Source organism: Salvelinus alpinus, chromosome 10 (genome assembly GCF_045679555.1).
Source record: "Salvelinus alpinus chromosome 10, SLU_Salpinus.1, whole genome shotgun sequence".
Classification (NCBI taxonomy): Eukaryota; Metazoa; Chordata; class Actinopteri; order Salmoniformes; family Salmonidae; genus Salvelinus; species Salvelinus alpinus.
In genome coordinates this window covers 23293327-23315184 of record NC_092095.1, presented here as the reverse complement: position 1 = coordinate 23315184, position 21858 = coordinate 23293327, and the positions used below count along the sequence as shown (strand labels likewise).

The following is a 21858-nucleotide window of genomic DNA, read 5'->3' as shown; positions in this document are numbered from 1 at the left end:
TTTCTGAAGAATCTTCAGCATGGCCTGGGCACTTCTTTACATATTACTTGAAACATCTCATGAAACAAGGCCGTAGCTACATTTTCTTTTCTTAGAGACTTGATGATGCCTTTTTTGTGCAACATACCAACTTCTTGGAGTACTCTTTTTGTCATTTACCAGTTGTAAATGGTACCTTTGCTGTATTTTTTTACTGCTGTAAAGTTAATATTTAGAAATTGCATGACAGAAAAAATACTACCTTTTTAAATCTTTGTTTTTATGTTTGTCTGTTGTTTGAAACAGCCTTGGTGTATTTTCATAATATGATGTAGGCCTTTTCTTGCTTTGGTGAAACTAAAATCTCACTAGGTACTGGCAGTATGGATGAAGTTGGTGTATTTTGTTAAATCGTGTCATTGCTGACATTGCAATGATGCCAGATAAGTAAAGCTTTTGTCCTCAAGCCACTTTGATTATTAAAGAGATTTCCTCAAATTGGCGTGTGTGCTCTTTCAATAGCAGTAATAACTATCTATGGCAACTTTCATACAATATGTTGTAGCCCAAGCCCAACGTGTTTCATATGTACAGTACCAGTCAATGTTTGGACACACCTACTCATTCAAGGGATTTTCTTTATTTTTTACTATTTTCTACATTGTAGTATAATAGTGAAGACATCAAAACTATGAATTAACACATATGGAGTCATGTAGTAACCAACAAAACTGTTAAACAAATCTAAATATATTTTAGATCTTAGATTCTTCAAAGTAGCCAGTCTTTGCCTTGATGACAGCTTTGCACACGCTTGGCATTATCTCAACCAGCTTCAACAGTAATGCTTTTCCAACAGTCTTGAAGGAGTTCCCACATATGCTGAGCACTTGTTGGCTGCTTTTCCTTCACTCTGCGGTCCAACTCATCCCAAACCAAGGTTGGGTGATTGTGGAGGCCAGATCATCTGATGCAGCACTCCATCACTCTCCTTGGTCAAATAGCCCTTACACAGCCTGGAGGTGTGTTGGGTCATTGTCCTGTTGAAATACAAATGATAGTCCCACTAAGTGCAAACCAGATGGGATGGCGTATTGCTACAGAATGCTGTGGTAGCCATGCTTGTTAAGTGTGCCTTGAATTGTAAATAAATCACGGACAGTGTCACCAGCAAAGCACCCGCTACACCATCATACCTCCTCCTCCAAGCTTCAAGGTGGGAACCACACATGCGGAGATCATCTGTAGATTTACTCGGCGGAACCAATAATCTCAAATTTGGACTCATCAGACCAAAGGACAGATTTCCTCCAGTCTAATGTCCATTGTTTGTGTTTCTTGGCCCAAGCAAGTCTCTTCTTGTTATTGGTGTCCTTTAGTAGTGGTTTCCTTGCAGCAATTCGACCATGAAGGCCTGATTCACGCAGTCTCGTCTGAACAGTTGATGTTGAGATGTGTCAGTTACTTGAACTCTGTGAAGCCTTTATTTGGTCTGCAATTTCTGAGGCTGGTAACTCTAATGAACTTATCCTCTGCAGCAGAGGTAACTCGGGGTCTTCCTTTCCTGTGGCGGTCCTCATGAGAGCCCACTCATAGCGCTTGATGGATTTTGCGACTGCACTTGAAGAAACATTCAAAGTTCTTGAAATTTTCTGTATTGACTGACCTTCATGTCTTAAAATAATGATGGACTGTCGTTTCTCTTTGCCCGTTTGAGCTGTTCTTGCCATAATATAGACTTGGTCTTTTACCAAATAGGGCTATCTTCTGTATACCACCCTATCTTGTCACAATACGACCAATTGGCTCAAAAGCATTAAGAAGGAAAGAAATTCCACAAATTAACTTTTAACAAGGCACACCTGTTAATTGAAACGCATTCCATTCCATTCCTCATGAAGCTGGTTGAGAGAATGCCAAGAGTGTGCGAAGCTATCATCAAGGCAAAGACTGGCTACTTTGAAGATTCTCAAATATAAAATATATTTTGATTTTTCTTAACACTTTTTTTGGTTACTAGATGATTCTATGTGTGTTATTTCATAGTTTTGATTCCTTCTATTATTCTACAATGAGTAGGTGTGTCCAAACTTTTGACTGGTACTGTATGTATTATATGTTCTTCACTTGAGTAGTAGTAGTGACCTATTCTCTCAGATTGCCAACAGCCGTGATATGTGATTAATTAACTGTCAACGTTGACATTACTTAGGGCAGGCCAGGACTGTGTAGGGTCCCCTTAAAATATCCATCCAATAATCCAAACACGATGAGGGGGCGTTAATAGTTCAGAATGTCATGGAGTTGAAGATGCCATAGATTCTGCTATGGGACTGATGGCCCATGGAAGTATGTCCATACTTGTTGGATCAGGCACTGTTACAACAAACTGTAAACCCAAGTCAGTTGTATTCATATGACTTCTTTCATTTCCTTTTCATGTTCCTCAGTCATTTATTTACTTCATCTATTAGCCTTTCTCTTTCCTCTTTGGTCATTATCACTTCTTGTAAAATGTACCGTATGTATGTTCTCAAATCAATCATATTCCTGACAGTTGAAATTGATACCCTTGTGAAATGCAGTTATTTTTGGGATTGGAAATTCTAGAGCTGTGTGGTGGTGAGAAATGGGATATTTTTTTGACGTAATGTTTCACATGCCCACATGAACATTTCCAAACGAACAGGAGTGAAGGAGAGGCCGGTTTCTCTGGTGCAGAAGGAAGCCAAGGAGGAATCTGCTGTGGAAGAACAAAGTAAGAACACACCTTATTGAGACTGATTGGTCCCTGCACTGAATCCCACACACTTAAATGTCCCTTCACATTGCATATAGCAAGGTATTATCTTCCGTATAGCACATACCCAGACATGCTCTTCTTACTCCAAAAACACAGATGCATAATGTGAGCGACAATGAGGATGTGATGTCAAAGATGCCTGTGGACATATCCTCACCAGTATTGTTTCTTTTGGGGGGGGTTTAGGAGACCGGTTCGAGTGGGTGTAGAATGGGTTAGGGTGGCTGTAAAGGTCACTCAAATGACACCCTCGTGGCATATGGGCTTATTTGTTTTCAGAAAAGGCATTTGTCCTGTCCTACAGCTAACCATCCATTGACCACATATTCTCAGTTGATCATAAAAACATCTTAAAACGCCACCAAGGGTAGAATAGGTGCGCTCGGATTAGATTAGGACCAATGAAATGACCCACAACCTGTACACACATTCTCTGGTCTGGTGGTGGTGTTTGGTCAGAGACCATCACGGTAGGAACATATTTGAATGAAAAACGTATGCGTGACTTCCGGCCGGCAGAATCCCATAGAGCTACAATGACAAACTACGATGGGGTTGTGCTACACTGCCTGGACATACAGTCCAAAAGCAAAGTAACTTGTGATTTGTATCTTGAAGATCAGTAAAACTCCCCCTTAAGACCGATGCGTTTCGACAATCATGGCTTCATAAGGATATAGTCCTTGGCCTACCTAAATCCTTTGATTGTAAAATTCAACTTTTAGCCGAGCCCATTGTGGAGGAAGTCATCCAGACAACAGAGGGGACTGAGGAAGAAGAGCAGCTTCCACCGAACCCATCACAGGAGCAGCAGGCTCCTGAAGGTGAGAGTCCGGACGCAGTGGGAACTCCAGAAAAATCAGAAGATGCAACTGAGGAAGCTTTTGAGGGGAAACTGGCGGTTGAGGCTGAGGCTGCTGTCCAGGTAGAGGAAAGTGAGTACCCCTCTTGAGAAAACATTGTTCATCCTTCTCCCACCAAGAGTGCCAGTATCACCTGGTAAATATTGCCACGGCTCATACCAACTGCTGTTCAATTTCCTCCATGTGTAGCTATGCACTATCCCACCAATGTGCCCATCTGTTGGCAAACAGTTTGTGGGGAGATGCGTACTGTGTCCATTCATAAAAAATCCATTCTGTTGCTGTGCTTCATTACAGAATTATCCATTAAGTTTCATGTGACGGCTTATCCTGAGGGGAATGCAATCAAAAGCTGCTATTGCATAAACCTGCTTGGCCCAGTGCCCCCTCTCATATTCCAATTAAAAACGTTGGTTAAATAGGACCTGGATGTTGATTTGGGGGCCATGAAAACCACATGGAAAAAGAAATTGCGGTTGGGTTGGTCATTAAAGAAAAGCAGGGACCACCCGAAAAGGCAGCAGGAGCGTTTCTAAAGCTGAATGGCAACTGCACCAACTCATGCGACAACCTTAAAGGGGCAATCTGTATTTCAGTGACAACGGGTTTTATAATAACAAAGGGTAACACCACGGTTTTTGTAACATGCTGAGGGATGGGGCTAGAGAAGGCACATAGTTTGAATTCCAATTAACTCGGTTTAACACAGTTTAAAGAATGTATTCCCTCTTCCTCAAGCTTCCTGCCAATGTCATTTCAGCTGCTGTCCCTCTCCCGCCGATATCAGATGATTTTGTCCCAGGTATGTTTTGGATCTTCCCTTAATGAAAAGTGACGACATAGCCATTGATATTACATTGTGTATCAGAATATTTTATAATGAATCACAAAATAGACTAACTCATACTGTAACTACTTACCATACCTGTAGCCTCATTAGCTGCTGTGTGTTTAGTATGATAGCTACAACAATAATATGATGTTTGATATCTCTCCTTTAGATGACAGTAGAGATGAAGCAACACAACCTTATGGTTAGTGTATGTGTATATACTCTATATACACAGTTGAAGTCGGAAGTTTACATACACTTAGGTTGGAGTCATTAAAACTCATTTTTCAACCGCTCCACAAATTTCTTGTTAACAAACTATAGTTTTGGCAAGTCGGTTAGGACATCTAATCACAAGTCATTTTTCCAACAATTGTTTACAGAAAGATTATTTCACTGTATCACAATTCCAGTGGGTCAGAGGTTTACATACTGTACACTCAGTTGACTGTGCCTTTAAACAGCTTGTAAAATTCCAGAAAATTATGTCATGGCTGTAGAAGCTTCTGATAGGCTAATTGACATCATTTGAGTCAATTGGAGGTGTACCTGTGGATGTATTTCAAGGCCTACCTTCAAACTCAGTGCCTCTGCTTGACATCATGAGAAAATCAAAAGAAAGCCAATACCTCAGAAAAACATTTGTAGACCTCCACAAGTCTGGTTCATCCTTGGGAGCAATTTCCAAACGCCTGAAGGTACCACGTTCATCTGTACAAACAATAGTACGCAGGTATAAACACCATGGGACCACGCAGTCATCATACCGCTCAGGAAGGAGACGCATTCGGTCTCCTAGAGATTAATGTACTTTGGTGCGAAAAATGCAAATCAATCCCAGAACAACAGCAATGCACCTTGTGAAGATGCTGGAGGAAACAGGTACAAAAGTATCTATATCCACAGTAAAATGAGTCATACCCCGACATAACCTGAAAGGCCGCTCAGCAAGGAAGAAGCCACTTCTCCAAAACCGTCATAAAAAAGCCAGACTACGGTTTGCAACTGCACATGGGGACAAATATTGTACTTTTTGGAGAAATGTCCTCTGGTCTGATGAAACAAAAATAGAACTGTTTGGCCATAATGACCATCGATATGTTTGAAGGAAAAGGGGGGGGGGGCATGCAAGCTGAAGAACATCATCCCAATCGTGAAGCACGGGGGTGGCAGCATCATGTTGTGGGGGTGCTTTGCTGCAGGAGGGATTGGTGCACTTCACAAAATAGATGGCGGCATGAGGCAGGAAAATTATGTGGATATATTGAAGCAACATCTCAAGACATCAGTCAGGAAGTTAAAGCTTCACAAATGGGTCTTCCAAATGGACAATGACCCCAAGCATACTTCCAAAGTTGTGGCAAAATGGCTTAAGGACAACAAAGTCAAGGTATTGGAGTGGCCATCACAAAGCCCTGACCTCAATCCTATAGAACATTTGTAGGCAGAACTGAAAAAGCGTGTGCGAGCAAGGAGGCCTACAAACCTGACTCAGTTACACCAGCTCTGCTACCAGATTCTAATTGAGTGTATGTAAACTTCTGACCGACGGGGAATGTGATGAAAGAAATAAAAGCTGAGATAAACCATTCTCTCTACTATTATTCTGACATTTCACATTCTTAAAATAAAGTGGTGATCCTAACTGACCTAAGACAGGGAATTTTTACTATTAAATGTCATGGATTGTGAAAAACAGAGTTTAAATGTATTTGGCTAAGGTGTATGTAAACTTCCGACTTCAACTGTATGTATATATACACTGCTCAAAAAAATAAAGGGAACACTTAAACAACACAATGTAACTCCAAGTCAATCACACTTCTGTGAAATCAAACTGTCCACTTAGGAAGCAACACTGATTGACAATAAATTTCACATGCTGTTGTGCAAATGGAATAGACAAAAGGTGGAAATTATAGGCAATTAGCAAGACACCCCCAATAAAGGAATGGTTCTGCAGGTGGTGACCACAGACCACTTCTCAGTTCCTATGCTTCCTGGCTGATGTTTTGGTCACTTTTGAATGCTGGCGGTGCTTTCACTCTAGTGGTAGCATGAGACGGAGTCTACAACCCACACAAGTGGCTCAGGTAGTGCAGTTCATCCAGGATGGCACATCAATGCGAGCTGTGGCAAAAAGGTTTGCTGTGTCTGTCAGCGTAGTGTCCAGAGCATGGAGGCGCTACCAGGAGACAGGCCAGTACATCAGGAGACGTGGAGGAGGCCGTAGGAGGGCAACAACCCAGCAGCAGGACCGCTACCTCCGCCTTTGTGCAAGGAGGTGCACTGCCAGAGCCCTGCAAAATGACCTCCAGCAGGCCACAAATGTGCATGTGTCAGCATATGGTCTCACAAGGGGTCTGAGGATCTCATCTCGGTACCTAATGGCAGTCAGGCTGCCTCTGGCAAGCACATGGAGGGCTGTGCGGCCCCACAAAGAAATGCCACCCCACACCATGACTGACCCACCGCCAAACTGGAGGATGTTGCAGGCAGCAGAACGTTCTCCACGGCGTCTCCAGACTCTGTCACGTCTGTCACATGTGCTCATGTGCTCAGTGTGAACCTGCTTTCATCTGTGAAGAGCACAGGGCGCCAGTGGCGAATTTGCCAATCTTGGTGTTCTCTGGCAAATGCCAAACGTCCTGCACGGTGTTGAGCTGTAAGCACAACCCCCACCTGTGGACGTCGGGCCCTCATACCACCCTCATGGAGTCTGTTTCTGACCATTTGAGCAGACACATGCACATTTGTGGCCTGCTGGAGGTCATTTTGCAGGGCTCTGGCAGTGCACCTCCTTGCACAAAGGCGGAGGTAGCGGTCCTGCTGCTGGGTTGTTGCCCTCCTACGGCCTCCTCCACGTCTCCTGATGTACTGGCCTGTCTCCTGGTAGCGCCGCCATGCTCTGGACACTACGCTGACAGACACAGCAAACCTTTTTGCCACAGCTCGCATTGATGTGCCATCCTGGATGAACTGCACTACCTGAGCCACTTGTGTGGGTTGTAGACTCCGTCTCATGCTACCACTAGAGTGAAAGCACCGCCAGCATTCAAAAGTGACCAAAACATCAGCCAGGAAGCATAGGAACTGAGAAGTGGTCTGTGGTCACCACCTGCAGAACCATTCCTTTATTGGGGGTGTCTTGCTAATTGCCTATAATTTCCACCTTTTGTCTATTCCATTTGCACAACAGCATGTGAAATTTATTGTCAATCAGTGTTGCTTCCTAAGTGGACAGTTTGATTTCACAGAAGTGTGATTGACTTGGAGTTACATTGTGTTGTTTAAGTGTTCCCTTTATTTTTTTGAGCAGTGTGTATATATATATATATATATTACAATGTGTGTTTGTAACTCATACGCACATTCATACTTACATGAGTCAGTTTTGCATGACATTTGTTTAGAGGATGAAATCAATGCCGTTAACATGAAAGGTGAGATATTCAGTATGTTTTCATTATTCATTGGCCAAACAGAGTTTTTGTACTCTGTCCTTCCCTGCCTTCTCCTTGGTTAACTGGTCTTGGTTAACTGTGACCTTGCATTGACCAGTAAGCATAGCTTATTGCAGTGTTTTTATTAGACGTTTTGAATGGTCTGTGAATAGTTAGTTAGTGTATTTATGAAGTGTTTATTTGTTTGTCTTGCAGAAGAGTCAAAGCAATTTACTGACCGGCCAGGCTCCCAGGAGACACGGGAAGCAGGTGTGCTGTGCACGCACGCACACACACACACACACACACACACACACAAACCAATGCGTTATCTTAGATCAGTCCTCCTTAACCATGTACCATATAAACATGCTTATATGGCACTGAAATCAAATCTTTAGTATGATTACAATTGCAATACAATGCAGAGGCTGAATCAGTCCCAGAACCGGAGGCTAACGTGGAATCTGTTCCGGAACTGGAAGCTGTCCCACAACTGAAAGATGAAGCCGTCCCAGAACTGAAAGGTTAGGAATATAACAAGTCTTGTACCATAGTCTTAAACCATTGTTTTTTAAAGGAACATTCTCAGTTAGAGCGCCTGTGTCTCATTGAAACGAGGCACTATTGAATAATGTTGATTTCCTAACTGTGCTGTACCTACCTGCCTGTGCATGTTGGTTTCTTGCAGAGGAGCCAGTGGCAGTAGAGGAGGAAACAACACAGGAAGATTCAGAAGGTGGGTTTACCAACACACACATTTATGCTTTATTCACAGTAAACATTTGAACAGACATAATCACATCGTATGCCAACAGTTAAATCCGTTAGGGTTGGCAGTCAAATAACATGGGACTTTAGGTACTCTAATGGTACTCTGATGCAGACCAGGCTATTTTGTAGAGTAGCCTTATATACGTCAGATCAGCCGTCTACAGCTGCTGTTGACAGGCAGGCTTGACGTGGTGGCGGCTCAATGCAGCTGTCACATATAGCTGTGTATGTAATTATAGCACCTGTTGGCGTTTCCCAGTGCTTCCAGTCATTCAAGGCCACCTCAAAGGCCACTTATGTGACTGTCATTTCTATGGAGGGCTTCACCTGCATGTCTAGGGTTGTGTGAGTTTGCGCGTTTTGCCATTTGGTTTTAAGAATGTTCTGGCTTCCTTTTTGGGTGGTTCTTGCTTTGATTTGTGACTCAAGCGCTTGGAAACTGTGGTATTGGCTGCTGAGAGTGCATTTGTGTCACTGATTGACACAAATGAGTTGGCTCTTAACCGTGGAGTTGTCTCGATGTTCAATAGACGTGGTGTGTAACACTACAAGACTAGGTATCAAAGTCGCTCAGTTTCTCCTAATAAGCCTTGACTGATATACGATGCATCAGCACCCTCTTCTGGTTATTAACTGCAAGGGCAATGTTGTGGTGAGAGTAACCCTGCCTATACAGCAGTAGGGAAAACACTGTTCTGAAGTTGGAAAGTGGAAAGTGGGGTGCAATTTGAAAAGCCCCACAGATCCCTGGCCTATGGTATTTATCCAATTTCCCTGGTAAATTGTGACATAACCACTCTTCTCATGTCACTGCTCTGAAATGTAAGCTCAGGTCAGAACCTAAAATGAATTCTTTCTTCAGTTTATTCCTGGTTGCGTGAGACGTCACTTTTATTTTAATCTGTGAGATTTGTAAAATATGAGCAATCCATACAGTCATGAAAAAAGCAGACCTCTACGATTTCAAGTTTCTAGTATTTCAGAGTGTTACTGCTGTTGACGTCATGATTTTTGTTACTGAATTGGCGAGCACTAGTTTATTCTCTATCCAATCTTTTATATAAACCTTTTGTTTTTTCTCAGAAAGTCATTATGCTTTTTAAGCCAGATGTGTTTTTGGGGCTCAAATGTGTCTTCCTTTATCGTGTAATGTTTTTTCAACCATGCTTTAGTTTGATGAGTCTGAAAAGCTTTATTTAATATTTGTTATTTGCGCTGCTACTGTGTGTTGATAGCATGCATAGCATTCTTCTAGCTGTCATTTTCTTCCCTTTTGGGTCATTCCATCTCAAAAAGCACAAGAAAGAGGATTTCGACACCCACCATTTCCAATTGTTCTGAAATCGTTTCAGTAGTTAAAAACAGATGAGATTAGCATTCCTGCAACATTATTTTGTGGAAATATAATTTGATCTCTGAGAAATTAAGCTAATTGATTGCACCCAAATTGGACTTTAAAAAAAATTATACCTTTATTTCTACAAGGAACACAGACTGGGACCACGGTCTCTTTTACAGCTAGGCCCTGCGTATACATGTTTACACATACAGTTGAGGTACAATGATTAAGAAACTACACAAGACAAACAAAACCATCACAGATAACACAAAAAAAAATACAGCAACAGATTACATTTACACGTAGGTTATTCCCCTAGCAGCACAAGAACCTGCATTACCCGAAACAGTTACAAGCATTACAAAAATAAAAATCCTCCAATAAATGTTTAAAATGGGCAACAGGGGGACAAGAGTCTCAAGTTTAAGTTTAGTCTGCAGGCTATTCCATAGGCAAGGAGCGTAACAGGAAAAGGCAGCCATTGCCAACTCTGTGGAAATCGCATGGGCCTCAAGTGTAATCCATGTTGAGACCTGGTTTTAGGAATTATAATTCTAATGTTGATGAGTGATGATAAATAAGAAGGTAGATTATAGGACTCATATTTTAAATTATAGGACTCATATAATATGCAGTAAAAATAGTACCCGATATCTGATTTGGACCCAAAATTCTAATAATAAATAAGACGAGGTTTCCAAAGAAATTGTCAAAATCCACCCACGGACCTCCGACATCCCACACCAATCCCACCCCAACAACGAGTATCAGTTCTCTATGTCTGACAAGTAGTATGGAGCTGCGGCTCTGAGTATTTTTTCTTTATCCTATATAATGCATTCTCAGTGAATTTGGTGATGTTTTTTTTTTCTATTCAGAGAAATTTGTCGTTAGGTTTATGACCCGGTTCTGACCACTAGATGGTGCTGTTTCTTCTATTAGGTAAGGCACATTTTTCCATGATGTATGCCATGTTAATGATATCTGAGTGAGAGTGCCTGTGTTTTCGGTCGGTATTCAGCCATGATTACTACATGTTTAGATGACTGGCTAGACTAACTGACCAATCTAAACATTGTTAGCTGACATGGCTGATTGAGTGACAGTCAGTGACTGACATAACAATAGAAAAAGTACTGATGCACAACCAAATTTTGAAATTGCACCTTGTGTATTCTACTATTCTAACTCTAACCAGTAAGTTGAGACCCCGACTGAGTTCATAAAAAATATATATCTATATACATTCCAGGGTTTTTCTTTTTTTTGTATTTTCTACATTGTAGAATAATAGTGAAGACATCAAAACTATGAAATAACACATATGGAATCATGTAGTAACCAAAAAAAGATTTAGATTCTTTAGATTTAGATTCTTCAAAATAGCCACCCTTTGCCTTGATGATAGCTTTGCACACTCTTGGCATTATCTCATCCAGCATCATGAGGTAGTCACCTGGAATGCATTTCAATTAACAGGTGTTAACTTTGTTAAAGGGGAATTCCTTTCCTTCTTAATGCTTTTGAGACAATCAGTTGTGTTGTGACAACGTAGGGGTGGTATACAGAAGATAGCCCTATTTGGTAAAAGACCAAGTCCATATTATGGCAAGAACAGCTCAAATAAGCAAAGAGAAACGACAGTTCATCATTACTGTAAGACCTGAAGATCAGTTAATACGGAAAATGTCAAGAACTTTGAAAGTTTCTTCAAGTGCAGTCGCAAAATCCATCAAGCGCTATGAGGAAATGGGCTCTCATGAGGACCACCACAGGAAAGGAAGACCCCGAGTTACCTCTGCTGCAGAGGATAAGTTCATTAGAGTTACCAGCCTCAGAAATTGCAGCCAAAATAATTGCTTCACAGAGTTCAAATAACAGACATCTCAACATCAACTGTTCAGAGGAGACTGTGTGTATCAGGCCTTCATGGTCGAATTGCTGCAAAGAAACCACTACTAAAGGACACCAATAACAAGAAGAGACTTGCTTGGGCCAAGAAACACGAGCAATGGACATTAGACTGGAGGAAATCTGTCATTTTGTCTGATGAGTCCAAATTTGAGGTTTTGGTTCCAACCGCCGTGTTTTTGTGAGACGCAGAGTAGTTAAACGGATGATCTCCACATGTGTGGTTCCCACCGCCGTGATGCATGGAGGAGGAGGTGTGATAGTGTGGAGGTGCTTTGCTGGTGATACTGTCAGTGATATTTTTTTTAATTCAAGGCACACTTTACCAGCATGTCTACCACAACATTCTGCAGCGACACGCCATCCCATCTGGCTTGCGCTTAGTGGGACTATCATTTGTTTTTCAACAGGACAATGACCCAACACACCTCCAGGCTGTGTAAGGGCTATTTGACCAAGAAGGCGAGTGATGGAGTGCTGCATCAGATGACCTGGCCTCCACAATCACCCAACCTCAACCCAGTTGAGATGGTTTGGGATGAGTTGGACCTCAAGAGTGAAGGAAAAGCAGCCAACAAGTGCTCTGCGTATGTCTGAACTCCTTCAAGTCTGTTGGAAAAGCATGCCAGTTGAAACTGGTTGAGAGAATGTCAAGCGTGTGCAAAGCTGTCATAAAGGCAAAGTTTGGCTACTTCGAAGAATCTCAAATAGAAAATATATTTTGGTTTGTTTGACACTTTTTTATGGTTACTACATGATTCCATGTGTGTTATTTCATAGTTTTGATGTCTTCACTATCATTCTACAATGTAAAAAATAAAGACAAACCCTTGAATAAATAGGTGTGTCCAAACTTTTGACTGGTACTGTATATATAATATTTTGTTTTTACTCTGACATTTCGCAACCAACCATTAACATAAGTGGTTTGTGACCCATACTTTAAGAAATACTTAACTAATAGCAGGAACAGCACCATCTAGTGGTCAGAACCTGATAATGTAAGGATGTAGGATGGGACATAAACCTAACAACTTCAATTACTAATTTCTCTGCAGGGGAAAAAAAACATTCCCAAATTCATCAGAATACAACACATAGGACACATAAGATGAAGAAACAATACTCTGAGCCACAGCTCCATACTTCTGGTCAGACATAGAGAACTGATACTGTAAGATTGACATGGGGCGTTTGGTGGCTTTTGACCATTTCTTTGGAATCCTTATGTCTTACTCATTATTTTTAAAAATGTGGTGGTCCAAATTGGATGTTATGTACTAGATTTATTGAATATTACATGAATCGTATAATTTGGGTGCAATCAATTAGCTTAATTTCTCAGAGATCAAATTATATTTCAACAAAATAATGTTGCAGGAATGCTAATCTTATCGGTTTCTAACTACAGAAACGATTTCAGAACAATCAGAGATGGTGGGTGTCATGGCTTGCTGAAATGACATGGAATGACCCTTTATTATGTCTTTCAGGCAATGCAGAGGACCAACCAGAGGATATGCTCAAATACAAAGGTACGTGTTCTTTTGATATGGATTCCTATGGTGAACATGAGCTTTCTAGATTAGCAAGGGGTGGCCAACCCTGCTGGAGAGCTAGCCTGTCGCAGGGTTTTGTTCCAGCCCTACTCTGACACACCTACTAATTCTACTAATCGGCTGAATCAGGTGTTTACGTGTAGAAATGGAGCAAAAGCCTTCACACATAGAATCTCTCCAGGATGGTTGGCCACCCCAGCACGTTAGTATTGTACTTATTCTCCTTAGTTGGCATTCGTGTCGTCCCACCTAGCCCTGCCACTGAAACTGTCTAGCTTTTCATTCTGAATACAGTCATTTAAATGTCTACCCACTGAGTCACAATGAGTGACGCATCTGGAAGTACGTTTAGAGTTGAAAATAAGAGGGATTACAGTTTGGTCTGCAATTTCATTGAGAGACTACATTGTAATTTTCTGAGGTTGCACCCACCCACACACACATGTTGAGTGATACACCCAATAGCTCACTTTTATGACTTTCTGTTCTTCGTTTCAGCCAAAAAGAAGAAGCCTAAACTCCTGAATAAATTTGAGAAAACGATCAAGACAGAAATTGATGCGGCTGAGAAGTTACGTAAAAAGGTAGTCTTATGTTGTCCTATTTATAACACTGTGTGATGTTTTTAATTAACATGCTCTTATCTTGAAAGTAAATGGATGAATCAATGCTGATCTGTTGTTTCCCATGTCTTGTTTCACCACCCAGGGGAAAGTGGAGGAGGCTGTCCGGGCTTTTGACACTCTAGTTCAGCAGTACCCCCAGAGTCCAAGGTGTCGCTATGGGAAAGCCCTGGTGAGAACCACAGTCTAAATACTGTAGCATGCCATTCTCCTGGTTTATTTTGAACTGATTAAACAAATATTAACCCTTTAACAAGTTAAACACTAAGTGTGTTTATCACTTTAACTAAACTTCAAATCTTAAATCATGTTTACTATGATCCTAAAAAGTGGGTGAAAATTGCACCCATGTAAAAATAGGGAAAACGCCTGAAATGTTCTGGGGCCCATTATGTATGTTCAGGCCGAAGATGACCTGGCAGAGAAGATGCGCAGCAACGACATGCTACAGAAGGCCCTCAGCACATACAAGGAGGCGTCAGAGCTGCCCAACGCCACGCCTGACCTCATCAAGGCCACACTGAAGAAACGGGCCGAACGTCAGCAGTTCTTAGGTAACCTACAGGGCCAAGCATGCTGGAGTGCCTACACACACACACAAATTACACCGTACATTTTTCTTGTGTACTTAGTTTGAAGACCATTACGCGACTCCGATTAATGTAATTTGGTAAAGTGGTTGTTGTAGTGGTTGTCTTTTCGATTTAATGTAGTATTTAATATAATTCATTCAGTATTTTGAAATACTTTCTCTAATTGAGATTACTGGGGATTGTGGTTGTGTGCATAGAGTGTGTTGTGACTCCCTCCCTCTCTCTCTCTCTCTGGTGTAGGTCGTATGAGGGGTGCCTTAGCCACGTTGGAGAAGCTGGTACAGATCTTCCCTGAGGACGTGGCCCTGAAGAACGATCTGGGCGTGGCTCACCTGCTCATCGGAGACAACAAGAGCGCCAAGAGGGTCTACGAGGAGGTGAGCCGTGGTCCAAGTCATCACCATTCTTGACTGCTTTGGGGTTTCCAAGCATTCTTTTCTTTCTGGGAAATAATGTGTTGGAAATGTCAATGAGTGTCACGATTGAATGTTTGATTAACAATTGACGATTTCTAAATTATGTGTCCCCTGGTAGGTGTTGGCCATTGCACCAAGTAACGGCTTTGCTAAAGTCCATTACGGCTTCATCCTCAAATCAGAAAATAAGATAGCAGAGAGCATCCCATTCCTCAGGGTAAGTACTGTAACCAATCATGCTCCCACAGATTCAAACCACTCTTTTGATCCTGAAACCACTCTCTCTGCACTGAAACCCGTCTCCCTGCACTTAAACCCGCCTCCCTGCACTGAAACCCCTCTCTCTGCACTGAAACCCCTCTCTCTGCACTGAAACACCTCTCCCTGCACTGAAACCCATCTCTCTGCACTGAAATCACTCTCCCTGCACTGAAATCACTCTCCCTGCACTGAAATCCCTCTCCCTGCACTGAAATCCCTCTCCCTGCACTGAAATCCCTCTCCCTGCACTGAAATCCCTCTCCCTGCACTGAAATCCCTCTCCCTGCACTGAAACCCCTCTCCCTGCACTGAAACCCCTCTCCCTGCACTGAAACCCCTCTCCCTGCACTGAAACCCCTCTCTCTGCACTGAAACCCCTCTCTCTGCACTGAAACCCCTCTCCCTGCACTGAAACCCGTCTCCCTGCACTGAAACCCGTCTCCCTGCACTGAAACCCGTCTCCCTGCACTGAAACACCTCTCCCTGCACTGAAACACCTCTCCCTGCACTGAAACACCTCTCCCTGCACTGAAACCCGTCTCCCTGCACTGAAACCCCTCTTTCTGCACTGAAACCCCTCTTTCTGCACTGAAACCCCTCTCTCTGCACTGAAACCCCTCTCTCTGCACTGAAACCTCTCTCTCTGCACTTAAACCCGCCTCCCTGCACTGAAACCCCTCTCTGTGCACTGAAACCCCTCTCTGTGCACTGAAACCCCTCTCTGTGCACTGAAACCCCTCTCTCTGCACTTAAACCCGCCTCCCTGCACTGAAACCCCTCTCTGTGCACTGAAACCCCTCTCTCTGCACTGAAACCCGCCTCCCTGCACTGAAACCCCTCTCTGTGCACTGAAACCCCTCTCTGTGCACTGAAACCCCTCTCTGTGCACTGAAACCCCCCTCTTTGCACTGAAACCCCTCTCTTTGCACTGAAACCCCTCTCTCTGCACTGAAACCCCTCTCTCTGCACTGAAACCCCTCTCTCTGCACTGCAGGATGGTTTGGAATCAGGAGACCCTGGCACAGACGACGGCAGATTTTACTTCCACCTCGGAGACGCCTTGCAAAGAATGGGAGACGACAGTGTGAGTTAAGATCAAACTCACAGACACCAAGCTTACACCAATACTGACTCCACAGCAGCAGTATTCACTAGATACATGTAGTAACTTCACAGAGTATGATATCAGTATGACTTATCGTGATAGTACTTTTCCTCTGACAATAAGATAACATTTACATTTTACATTTAAGTCATTTAGCAGACGCTCTTATCCAGAGCGACTTACAAATTGGTGCATTCACCTTATGATATCCAGTGGAACAACCACTTTACAATAGTGCATCTAACTCTTTTAAGGGGGGGGGTTAGAAGGATTACTTTATCCTATCCTAGGTATTCCTTAAAGAGGTGGGGTTTCAGGTGTCTCCGGAAGGTGGTGATTGACTCCGCTGACCTGGCGTCGTGAGGGAGTTTGTTCCACCATTGGGGTGCCAGAGCAGCGAACAGTTTTGACTGGGCTGAGCGGGAACTGTACTTCCTCAGAGGTAGGGAGGCGAGCAGGCCAGAGGTGGATGAACGCAGTGCCCTTGTTTGGGTGTAGGGCCTGATCAGAGCCTGAAGGTACGGAGGTGCCGTTCCCCTCACAGCTCCGTAGGCAAGCACCATGGTCTTGTAGCGGATGCGAGCTTCAACTGGAAGCCAGTGGAGAGAGCGGAGGAGCGGGGTGACGTGAGAGAACTTGGGAAAGTTGAACACCAGACGGGCTGCGGCGTTCTGGATGAGTTGTAGGGGTTTAATGGCACAGGCAGGGAGCCCAGCCAACAGCGAATTGCAGTAATCCAGACGGGAGATGACAAGTGCCTGGATTAGGACCTGCGCCGCTTCCTGCGTGAGGCAGGGTCGTACTCTGCGAATGTTGTAGAGCATGAACCTACAGGAACGGGTCACCGCCTTGATGTTAGTTGAGAACGACAGGGTGTTGTCCAGGATCACGCCAAGGTTCTTAGCACTCTGGGAGGAGGACACAATGGAGTTGTCAACCGTGATGGCGAGATCATGGAACGGGCAGTCCTTCCCCGGGAGGAAGAGCAGCTCCGTCTTGCCGAGGTTCAGCTTGAGGTGGTGATCCGTCATCCACACTGATATGTCTGCCAGACATGCAGAGATGCGATTCACCACCTGGTTATCAGAGGGGGGAAAGATAAAAGATAAAACAGAGTATTTAAATGTAACTTTATAATATGAGTTCAAATGTGTTGGTTTTGAAATACTACAAGCACAATGGTCTTCTCCTCTTCCAGGCCTACAAGTGGTATGAGAGAGGGCACCAGAGAGGTCACTTTGCCTCCGTATGGCAGCGATCTCTCTACAATGTGGACGGTCTCAAAGCCCAGCCATGGTGGACGCCCAAGGACACTGGCTATATGGATCTAGTCAAGGTACTGTAGATGATGACAACTTGTCTCATCTGGTTGTCTTTTCTCCCCGATAGTCACGGAGTTCGATAATGTCTAGAGGGAGCACGTCCTCTCTTTTCCTTTGATCTGTTCTGTGACAGCGTGGGCAGAAACATGGAGGGCTCCCATCTTAAAATAGTCAATTATTCTTCATTTGAGTTTTGACCTGGTGTAAAGCTGTGCTTGGACTGACCATAGTATGAATAATATGAATATAATATAATATGAATAATGTGTGTCTTTGTCATAGACCCTGGAGAGGAACTGGAGGACCATTCGAGACGAGGCCCTGTCAGTGATAGATAAAAGCACCGGCCTCTTTGTTCCAGAAGAGGAGAACCTCAGAGAAAAAGGGGAGTGGGGCCAGTTCACACTCTGGCAGCAAGGTAAACCAATCAAACCCTTCACAACTAGCACCTGGCAAGTCCCTATGTCAGAAATACACTAAATGTAATTGAATGGAAATAATGCTAAGTATAGGTTTAGTGGTGTCTGAACCTGGCCTCTAATTCCTTGTTTCTCTTCTCCTGTTCCTTGCAGGCAAGAAGGCAGGGGAGTCCTGCCACAGTGTTCCAAAGACCTGTGGCCTGTTGGAGCGCTACCCAGAGGCAACAGGCTGCAAGAGAGGACAGGTAGGTCACCCCACCACAGACGTGACTGACATGCCAACAATCAGACAGATGGACAGACAGCCTGGCCATTTTTTAAACATAATTCATATTTAATTTCAGCTCTGTTCACTTTCTCTGGGTGTATGACTGCCTCTCTCTCTCTCTCTCTGTCTCTCTCTCTCTCTCTCTCTCTCTCTCGCTCTCTCTCGCTCTCTCTCTCCCTCCCTACCTATTTCTCCCTGGGTTCCAGATCAAGTTCTCGGTGATGCAGCCTGGTACTCACGTCTGGCCCCACACGGGGCCCACGAATTGTCGCCTGCGCATGCACCTGGGCCTGGTCATCCCAAAGACAGGCTGCAAGATCAGGTGCACCAACGACACCAGGTAACATCTTCCACAGCCATCAACGTCATCCCCTTGTTACATCTAACATCACCCACTTGTTAGTTCTTGGTACAGTGTAAGACTGAACATTTGAGTGCTCTGTACTTGATTGTCACTCAAGACCAAGTGTAGCTGAAAAATATGTTATGTCGATTTTGTGGACTGTCAGTCCTTGCATCCATAGCTCTGTCTACGAATTTGAGTGGTTACATTTCCCCGGCCCCAACCCTCTCAGCTTTATACCAAACGAACTTGAGGAGTTGCCATTAAATAAAAACTCATGCATGTGGCTTCATTAAAGCTACAATTCTTAGTTGTTACATCCACTTTTCAACTCATTAATTTAGGATATAAACCCATAGATTTTTGAAGATTAGAATTTATAAATGCCTCGTGAGCTTAGTTCAACTGTCGTACCACATCAGAACCCAAAATATACGCTTGTTTACCTCCAATGTTTGTAAACCATGTAAGTGTAAACAAACACTATATAGCTTCAAAACATGGTTAAACAATCATTATGATATCATAGAAGGTCAGTCCCTGTCTATAAACTTGACAGTGGTTACATTTCTCCAGGCCCATCCCTCAGCTTTTTACCAACACAGAGCCGTGGTGGCACTTTATTGTTTCAATGAAGGACTCTAGCTTTAACACAAAGGCTATGGTCTCTGCTGTTCTCTTCCAGGGCTTGGGAAGAGGGGAAAGTGCTCATCTTTGATGACTCCTTTGAGCACGAGGTGTGGCAGGACGCTGACAGCTACCGGCTCATCTTCATCGTGGATGTGTGGCACCCCGAGCTCACCCAGTACCAACGGCAGACTCTCTCCCCCATTTAAAGAATGTACGGCAAAATGACTGACAGACTGTCACCTACTGGAGTGCTGGGGTTAACACTCTTGACCCATAAGAACGGAAGGGTCCATAGTATCTGGTCTCTGTCTGTCCACCCATTCCTTCACAGTTGGCCATTTTAGGTCAAAGGTGACAAATGTGACACTTGCCCTTCAAGGGCTCCATTTTGGAACCGTCTAGAAGAGTTACTGACGGCCCTGTCAGATTGGAAAAAGCCTTAGTGACACTTTGGAACACTGACTGCTAAATGTGGTACTCGCCAACTAGGTGTTTAGGCCAAAATGTGGATTTACGGTAAGGTGTGGGTTTAATATCACATAGGCTGTGTTGTAAATGTATCACAAGTGCATTCTTGTTTTTCATTAGTCAACCAAAGTGCCGTGTGTCTGAAACATACCTAACATACAAACGGTAACTGAACAAAACTTTAGTATTGCAGCTAGTGATTTTAATGTTGTATAGTTACTGATATAATTTCTTAAAGAGATCGTTTTCCTGGTTTTTATCCCAATCTTAATCGTTTTCTTTCCTCAAGAAAAGTTTTGATGATTTTCATGTTCAAGTCTTCAAAAACGTGAGGTAAGAACTAAAATAAGATTAGAGTAACACGGAAAACTATCCCGCTAAGATGTTGCTAAGCTAGCTAAAACTCTGCTAGCTGTTGTTTCTCTAACACTTGATTGGTTATTACACAGCTCTTATTGCATGTAATGGTCATGCATTAACTTCATGTTACTTCCATAGCTTTATACAGTAATCTGACTCTTACTTTTTTGGGGGTTCTATTTTTAGAAATACAGAAACACTGCTTATTAGGTCATTCCATTTCACTCGTATGATTTTCGCATGTCACTTTAGATTAATGGATGGGACATCACAATGCCAAGAAACATATTTTTGTACGCTGACAATATATTTTCAACTGTGCCTTGACCTGGGAGCACACACAGCCCATTATACTCAACAGGCTTGTCTTTGTAATTTAAAGTCCTGCCAAACTTGTGTATTTACATTCTTAAATGTATCAAATATGAACATTTTACTGAAGGGATATATTTTGTACATGCATAACATTTGAATGTTTTATAAAATGCTAATTTACCTGTGTAAAACTTAGGCAGGAGCATGTTGAATGTACCCCAGTCTTGTCACACTGCATTCCAAACCTGGGTCAAATACATATGTCAAATACTTCCCAATACTTCAAATGCACTTCATTTAGTTTGCCATGTACAATGGAATAGTCCCTAAAAGGAGAACTCCGAGCTAAATAAAGTGCACTACATAGGCTATACTTGAGTATTAGAAAGTATTTCACCCAGGTCTGCTGCATTGCAGGTATAGCAAAGCTGACTAGAAGGGGTCTTTGCTTGACCAGTGTTGATATTCAAAAGGAAAAAGAAATGCCGAAGCATATTCTTCTAGATGTTGTTATTTAATCACTCTCTATGTGCGTTGGTAATCCGCTTCATCGCAGCAATGAAATCATGTCCAAATCAGTCCAGTGGTATTATGCTGAGTTCATGTGCTATCAGAATAATCAGAAACTCAGGACTAAGAAATTCCTGGCAAGCCCACGGACTCATCATAGCTACCGGTTTCAGATGTCCAAAAACGCTCATACTGATCTTATAGGTAGGAAATACGAGTGGGAAACTGGGGTAACATCATTGTACCCCACGTTTCCTACTTCAGAGGAGTATGTAAACACATCATAATGCCATGGGTCGGAGTCATTCGTTAGGACTATTGGATGTCATCCTGTCTGCCCAAAAAAGGATGAACTTTTCACCCAAGTGTGGCTGTCTGTCATGGACATGGGTGTCTTGGGGTTATCTGTTTGGGTTGTGATGATAACACATTGAAGTTATCCTCCTGGCTTCAAAATTGTTTCTTAGTTACAATGGGGTAGTAAATCAAGCACGTTCACAAAAGCCACATCGTTTGAGAATTATTTCACGTTTTGTGGTACTCTGTTATGAATTTATCACTTTTTGTAGTGTTGAAATCACTGAGCTTTTCCATCTGTTGTAACTTGGCCTGCCAAGTAAGTAATGCATCTTTCAATTCTATTTTGTATGTTGTAATTAGTTGCACTGAATAATTGTAAACTGAATAGCTTCTTTTCAGTAAATGAAAAATGAGGTCAAAAT

At 42.9% G+C, this 21858-nt stretch overlaps 1 protein-coding gene across 11 annotated transcripts in view; it reads left to right on the top strand.

The window, feature by feature from the left end:
• The window catches only part of unm_hu7910 (un-named hu7910), a 53010-nt gene extending 31153 nt beyond the window's left edge, over window positions 1-21857 (top strand). For 4 of the 11 annotated variants that reach the window (XM_071328484.1, XM_071328488.1, XM_071328490.1 and 1 more), the window contains 19 exons: window positions 2669-2737; window positions 3508-3717; window positions 4406-4447; window positions 4647-4679; window positions 8137-8190; window positions 8349-8447; window positions 8612-8659; window positions 13438-13479; window positions 14002-14087; window positions 14212-14298; window positions 14530-14680; window positions 14960-15096; window positions 15254-15352; window positions 16391-16480; window positions 17700-17837; window positions 18106-18241; window positions 18396-18487; window positions 18717-18850; window positions 19539-21857. In XM_071328484.1, the coding sequence (XP_071184585.1) occupies window positions 2669-2737; window positions 3508-3717; window positions 4406-4447; window positions 4647-4679; window positions 8137-8190; window positions 8349-8447; window positions 8612-8659; window positions 13438-13479; window positions 14002-14087; window positions 14212-14298; window positions 14530-14680; window positions 14960-15096; window positions 15254-15352; window positions 16391-16480; window positions 17700-17837; window positions 18106-18241; window positions 18396-18487; window positions 18717-18850; window positions 19539-19689 (1898 nt within the window). In that variant the 3' untranslated portion in view covers window positions 19690-21857. The remainder of the gene's footprint in view (window positions 1-2668; window positions 2738-3507; window positions 3718-4405; window positions 4448-4646; window positions 4680-8136; window positions 8191-8348; window positions 8448-8611; window positions 8660-13437; window positions 13480-14001; window positions 14088-14211; window positions 14299-14529; window positions 14681-14959; window positions 15097-15253; window positions 15353-16390; window positions 16481-17699; window positions 17838-18105; window positions 18242-18395; window positions 18488-18716; window positions 18851-19538) is intronic. The other 7 variants (XM_071328486.1, XM_071328492.1, XM_071328493.1 and 4 more) reach the window with 3 other exon arrangements.
• Window position 21858: the final 1 nt, after the last annotated feature.